Source organism: Pygoscelis adeliae, unplaced genomic scaffold (genome assembly GCF_000699105.1).
Source record: "Pygoscelis adeliae isolate BGI_AS28 unplaced genomic scaffold, ASM69910v1 Scaffold113, whole genome shotgun sequence".
NCBI lineage: Eukaryota > Metazoa > Chordata > Aves > Sphenisciformes > Spheniscidae > Pygoscelis > Pygoscelis adeliae.
Window position 1 is genome coordinate 5,969,670 of NW_008825108.1, and position 7,598 is coordinate 5,977,267.

The following is a 7,598-nucleotide window of genomic DNA, read 5'->3' on the forward strand; positions in this document are numbered from 1 at the left end:
GCTGAAAAGTCCTTGACTAGTGTAAGCACTGCTCAGCAACAACTAAAACATCGGAGTGTTATCAACCTTGTTCTCACCCTAAATCCAAAACACAGCACTGTACCAGCTACTAGGAAGGAAATCAACTCTATCCCTGCCAAAACCAGGACAGAACCCATCTATATGTCAAACAAAAACGTGATTTAACCACATGCTGTACTAAAGTTTAAAACAATCTTAGAGGTTTATATAATCCAATGACAATATTAATCAAATTAATTACAAACAGCAGCGAAAATTAACTTGACTATTTAAACAGGCATAAGAAAAAAATCAGTATGAATTCAAGGTATATATGCTTACATTTATACTTTTATTACAATAGAACTAGGTAGGAAAGTCTTAAAAGAATATTATATACAATAAAAAGGACCTTAATTTAGTTTATTAAATGTTTAGCTGAATAGTCTCAGAAAAAACGTACCTCCCAATGCACCGCTGTGATCAAGACTCTTCTTCTTAAAACCCTGTGTAGCAATCAGTAATGGAACCAAGACTGAAAAAAGCCAACGCCATGGAGAAATGGGTCGTAAAGTACCTGATAAATCAAATAAAATGGTTACAGATGATCCTTATAAGCCTTTTCAATGCCTTTATATCTTAAAAGTAATTACCTTCTAGTATATATTTAAAATCTGATCTTAATAGAGATGAAACCTTTTACCCTTTAGAAGAAATATATTCTTATGAATGGAAGACCAGAACATCTGCAAATATCTACGCAATTATTCCATTCAGCCTTCACAGAAAAAAGAAAATACATTAAATTAACTAAAATTAATTACAAAGAAATAGCAAATGTGTCAAGAAATAAACATGGTGATATTTTCCATTCTAAAAGGGATTTATAAACTCCAAAAATTAGCATTCAAAATGTTAAGACCAGCTGGAACTTGATTTGGATGGAAGAGAGAAGTTTAGATTTTGGGGGGGGGAATCAAACAACCCATACATCCACAGTAAGTTATGTAGAATTCAGTTTCAAATATGAGTAAGATTCAAACTAAAATTCCAGTTAACAAAACATGTAAAGAGACTGCAAAACAACCTTAAGTAAATAAATTAGTGCAAGATCTTCCCTCATAGATCATGTTATGACTGATTCTCTGGTAACTACAATAACAAATCTGAATTTTTTATTATTACTATGATTCTTTTTTTGATGAAGTTTCAGAAAATATGACAGCAATAAAGAGAATGAACACCAGTGTCTATGGTCACTAATGTTTTTTAGCATTGTAATGGAAGGAAAATTAGAACAATATATTGGAAGCTTTACCTTGTTTTTCAAGCCATCCCAAACACCAGTGTTTTTAGGAAAAGTCATTCTTGTTTATCAAAAGCTTTAGCTTGGTAGCTTTTGGCTATGAAAAGCAGGCAACTTTTTTCATCATCTATGTATTCTGAATTATTCCTAGGATGTACCTAATGTTGTCTATGCCACCAATTAGAATTTTACACTATGTTAATAGAAGGACTGCTGCTACTTGGCTGACAGAAGACTTCAGAAGTAGTTTCATGTCTATGTGGAGAGAAGATGTCAGCACACATATAAGCTAGCTAATGGCTGTGTTTCTATGCTTTAACATTACTACGATACCATTTTTATTCTAGTTTTGAAAACTTACATATTCAGTAATACAGTTAAATGCTTAGTTGAGCTACAGCGATACTTGATGTCATCCAGTAAAACTAGCAGGAAGTCTGGCAGTTCATATATACATTTATTTTGTACACTGATTCTGTCCTTCTGCCGGTCTGTGAACAAACCATCAGTTTAATCACAGCATCACTGATGATTTATGCTGATGTGAGAAAGGAAGTTTAGATGCTTGACCTTCTTTTACAGTTTTTAAAAAAGAAATATTCCTCTTTTGTTGGTATCCAAAACCTTCTGATTGTTTCCACACTATACTTGGTTGAAAATACAAGAACTTCCAGACTGGATCAAGCCAAACATGAGTCTGACTCAAAATCCCACCTGGCAGTGGTGACCTGCACACGTGCAAGGAAAGAGCGTAAGGAACAGATACAGACTGATCTTCCCTGTTTTATTGGGAACTCTTATGTTGGCATTTCTAAAATCCCCACATATTTGTCCAATCCATTTTTAAAAACAGTTATAATTTTCATCTCCACAACCACCCATGCACCTGAATACTGGTTTTAGTATGAAAAAGGCCTTTCAAAAAGCCAAACAACAAAGGTCCTGCTGCCTCAAGTTTCATCGGACACGTGCTAAATTTTACGACCAACTGAATAATGATTTCCTATTCACATTCTTCCTGCCACTCATGACCTATATAGATGTCCCCTTGCTATGCTGAAATATCTTTACCTATTTATATCCTCTTCAAATGGATGCTGTTACCTGCTCTGATCATCCTTGCTGCCTTCCCTGTTCCTTTCTAATTCTGCTATGGGCATTTTGAAATGGGTGACTGCAAGTGCATGCAGTACTCATAGCAGAGACAACCCAAGATTTTACAATTTCCAGCGATCTATTGATTTTTTGGCTGAGTGAAAGGTCTTTCGTTTCCAAAAAAAAGACGAGAATATATTAAGTAACCTGGATGGTCTAATTCCCCTCCCCCGATTACCTGCTTGTATTGAACCAGGCTACTTATCTCTTCAGTCATGCAGTATATCAATTACAGACAGCTGTGGTGTAAAACAGGTATTTGCCCTGCTGCTCCCTGTTCTTCTCATCATCTTTTCTTGCATTACTATCTGATCACCTTTATCCATGTAACCACGCTCTTGGGTCCCTCTCTCCACCACAGCAGCGAGTCTCAGGGAATTTGTATCCCTCAGGACCTGAGAACACATCCATTATCTTTACAATGGATGTTCTTACGACTTTGTTAACCCTACGTTTTTTACCAAAAGGGCTAGTCCTAGAAACATACAAAGGAAACTAGGAACACTTAAAAAATTAAACTTATTTCAGCAAGCCACTGGGTTCCCAAAATCATGATTTTTAATAAAGAATAATACACACTATAAATTCTGTATTTAAGGAAAGGTAGCCACATGACATACAAGTTGGGTGTTATATAGTCTAGTTTCCACCTGAATATTTATCCTCAAGCAAGCCTGAAGTTATCTAGTGCAGTTCTCCTTGTCCTGTCTGTTTCTCTAATCTACAGAAAATTTGGTTTAGCTGAGAATCACAGACGATTTAGACTTCTTACTCTTTGCCTTGCGTAGTCCCTTGCCACTGTACATGCATGCACAGCCTCTTCCCAACCTGGCAGCAGTATAAGACAGCTAACTGCACACTTTGGTCTGGAGCATTACAGAGACTTGTTGAAAAGCAAGCTACATCCAACAATTTCATGTCTTGTAATGCATATTTACTCTCAGAAATTTTTTCTTCTCTGAGGATTCTCTAGACTAATTCTTTTCCACTTCTACATTCCATTGTCCTCCCTGTTATTTTTTCTCAATCCTATCTAGAACAGCGCAATCAAACAGATTTAGTGACAAGAGAATTTCTTTTCGCTTGCACAACATATTTGCATGAGAAATTATTTTCTTTGTGGCATGGTATCTTCAGCATAGACCGAGAACAGGTATTTAAGCTAGGAGATACACTTCTTTTTCTATGAGGTAATGTGCCCCACATAGTCGGGGAATCCTTTTCACTGATTTTTGTTCTCTGACAGCAGCTGCAACCGAATTGCCACATTACTCAAGTCCTGCCTTATGATTTCCCATGAGTATGGATTTTAGGTTTACATATTTGCTAAGTGAACAGTACGTGTGAATTTAGGGGTGGCAAAATTAACAAGACAGCTCTGAGCTTCCTCTTTACTTTGTTTACTGGTCAACATAATTTAATCAAACTGAGCTTCCTGTGTTACAGGTATTCAAATATTTGATCGTAGGTTATTGGTTCTCTCACAGAGCTAACAATTGTAATACATTGCACGGTTTAAATCTATCGATTCCTTGCTTTCATATGAAAGCAATTCTACATAATCAAAGCTTCTGTATTTGGAAAGTATACTGCTTTTTGGGAACTGAAGAGAAATAAATTATTTCAGGTCTAGTGTTAACATCTATGCAAAAATGGCTCACCTGTTATCCTCCTTGTTACACAGAAAATAAAGCCGACTTAGAATTTTTGAAGTATTTAACTGGAAATTAGTCAGACCCAAAACTCTTTACAAGAAAGGACTGCTTTTAATGATATTCTTCACTGACAATTATTAAATTTAAACTGCTAAGACAGACCAGCTGAACAGCTCCCAAACAAAAAAATGCTGGTTTTCAAAACTGTAAATGGTTTACTTTTACAAACAAAACTGAATACAAAAAAATCAAGCTATTTTCTCATCAAAGTATCTACAGAGCCTTCTAAAAAGCTTTTTCTTGTGTTCTCTGTTTGTTCCCTTTGCTTAGTCATTCAGGTCACTATGATCTGAATTTAAACAAGCTTGCAGAACAGGAAAAGAATATGCCACTCAGCTGTCATAATTCCACACCATTCCATAAAGCACTAGTGTCCACAGCAACTTATCTTCTAAGGAGACCATTTATCAATGTCCTAAACACACTTGTTTCCTTCTAAAATTCCAGAACACTTACTAAAATAAAAGCAGTTAACAAAGTTAATAAAGGAGTTGTTATTGTCCAGTTAAAAGGTATATTATTTTAATCATAAAACTGACTCAATAAATTACTGCCTTAGCAGTAAGATTCTTACAACCTTTATATTCTATCACCTCATTTTGACTTTAAATTGGAAGACACAAATTTCATTGCAAAGGATGCCAAAAGTACATCTTAGAGAATACTGAAATTTAAAAGTCTGAGAAGAAATTGTTCCTTAATACTACAGTTTAAAAGTCTTCCATCTTTGCAGTCAGAGAGACAGGAAAGCTATTGATTATATCCTGAACTACACTACTTTGACAGAATTTCACTACCAGAAAAATAACAAGAAAGCCAGTCTACTGGGTGAAAGTGGCATGACCGCTTTCTAAAGAAAATCAGGCCTTTCAATCCTTTTGAACTTGCTGTAAGGCTCTCAAAAATGTACTTTAAGTTACCATCTCAGTAAGATTTCAAGTGACAGTTTCTGTTAAAAAAACCCCACGAACTTTTGAAAAGTAAAGCTAATTGTTAATGTAGCTTTTGAGCTAAAAAATACAAAATCATGAGAAGTTATTTATCACATCTGCTATACGAGGAGTGTAAGACATCACAAGTCTAGAATTAAAGTGGGTTTGAAACTCATAGAAGAAAGATTTCGCATAGGCATAGCAGCTTGTCTTGCTGGAAAGCTAAATGTGATGGTTTTCACCAAAAACTTTTGCATCAGCAGTACCTAGAGCTTTGCAGGCTCCCTGGTACAAAATAGGGCAAACATATTTCACAGTAAAACACTTGTCACTGCAAGCACAAAGATTCACAAGACTAAAACTTCTCTTCTGTGTACTGAAAAGCTCCCATGCTGCAGGAGGTGTGCAAGGGAGTCCTGCAGCCAAGAGTTGACTCAAAAACTCAGATGACAAACACCGGCTGTGTATGAAGCAATCTCCAGTGCTCTAGTCGAGTATTGCTTATCACAAACCAAGAAGGTTCTTGATAGTAACTTGAGTGTGAGCAGTACGAGAACATAAAGGAGTTCTTTTTGGTTGCTTAACAAACAGAATTTTCATCTTTTTAAGGTCATTTTTAAGCTGACCTTTTTGTATTTCCTTGGGGCGGAGGAGAAAAGTATTGGTACTAAATTACTACTAAATGTAAGCAGTTAAGACTAAGATAGAACACATTCATCGGTTTATTATGGATTCTTCAATACTCCCATTTTATCAACATTTTGGTCACTGTTTGGTGCTTAAGCATTACTATGAACTATAAACTGTAAATTAATAGATGTATGTTTGTAGTATTTTTATATTTATGGCTAAGGACTGTGCATTTGATTGCTTTTATGGGCTGAACTTAAATAAGTTATCACTCCCATTTCATTAAGCCCACTCCTACTATACACTTCATTCACCTGCTCAGAAAAAAAAAATTTCCCTAGTCTCAAGCAAATGGACAACAAAAGTTGTTACGTCCTTCTTGTTCCATAATCATTCTCCACAAAAAGGAGGATTTGTCTGCAGTCTCCTCCTTTGTATCAGTCCCTATCCCGATTTACCTGGTATCAGGCCTCTCTACTCTACGCTGTCAATTCTCAGTCACGTTAGATAGCAAGGACCGGAATACCCTAATTAGAGGCAAAACTCAGAGAGCTATCCCTATAGAGAGCAGACATGCACACATGAAGTTGCGTGTTTAAATCCAACTTGGCTAGCTCTAAATGACACAAACAAAACCTGGCTGTGAAGCCTGCTTCTGCGTACCTTCTATGTGTCTGGCACCTCACTACAAGCCAAAGTAGAAGTGTCCAGACAACACAGATTTAACGCTGTACCAGGACTAATACCCCATCCTAGAGCCCGAAGCACTGAAAAACACTGAGCAGAGACATCCAGCTGCCACTGTAAAAGTCAGCTTATACTGGTGGGATATTTATTCTAGCGTCTTCTGGATCCAGGTGACACTAGGCAGTTGAGGGTGTTCACATTGCATCCCTAGGCACTCTCGGCAACACTGCAATGACACTGGAGCTCTTCCTGGATGAAACTGGCTGAGATCTTAAGGACAGGTCTTTACGTGTCCTGGAAAAGCTGTTAAACTCTTCTAGGCTTGAACTGATGCTGAAGGCAGTACTGCTGCTTTTGCACACTGCTGTAAAAATGGTGCTAAACTGAAATGATAGACGACAAGAAAGTACTAGTGTCCCTGCAGCTACACACAACTAACCCACAGCCTGCCTAAGTTGCCCAAACAGAACACAGAGCTGACTGTATACACCCATGCCAGAAGCTCCATGCATACATCCCTCTCTTCTTGTACCGTTTCCCCTGTTTCTCTGTTCCTTGACCAAGGAATGCTTCTTGCGTGCCCTGTTCAAAGGCTGCACATGCATTCCTAAAACTGTTCTGAAGGCTGGCACGCTCCTCCCGTGCTGTCATTACTTCCCCTGATAAAGACATCTATCAGCTCGCTCTTTCTTTTCACTTTTTGATTTTCATCGTATTTGCATTCTTTTAGGGAGGTAAATCACAACGGATACCAACATTTTAAATTCAACGGGATCCCTGAGCAGAGCTGCAAAGAAGGGTACAGTAGCTACACCTTCTAAACCATCATCAGCTACCGTCAAGACTGAGGTTTTCAGCTCTACGACGATGGAAGGGGCTGCGCACACCCCTCTTCCAATCCTCTACCCCCACCAGCCTGCAGGGCCTAGACGGGAGGGCCCCCCGGCCTTTGGACTCACCGTAGTACGTACTCGCAGTCATGGACACGATCCAGAAAGCCAGAGAAATACAAATGAGCAAGTTCAGGACGACAATATTCGCCATCATCTTGAGGTACTCTCTGAAGAAATCCTCCTGGTAATAGAACATAGGAAGCCAGAGGGAGAACACCTGGTGGGGAAGCACAAGGCACAGCGCATCAGCGACACCGCTGCTGCTACCTCCTCCTCCTCC

General features: G+C 38.0%; 1 protein-coding gene across 1 annotated transcript in view; it reads right to left on the reverse strand.

The window, feature by feature from the left end:
- TMEM19 (transmembrane protein 19) overlaps positions 1–7,534 on the reverse strand; it is a 14,598-nt gene extending 7,064 nt beyond the window's left edge. Inside the window, exons 1-2 of the mRNA XM_009327546.1 lie at positions 7,385–7,534; positions 464–577 (exon numbers count right to left, since the gene is read on the reverse strand). Coding sequence (XP_009325821.1) covers positions 464–577; positions 7,385–7,514 — 244 coding nt within the window. The 5' untranslated portion in view covers positions 7,515–7,534. The remainder of the gene's footprint in view (positions 1–463; positions 578–7,384) is intronic.
- Between the last annotated feature and the right edge of the window lie 64 nt (positions 7,535–7,598).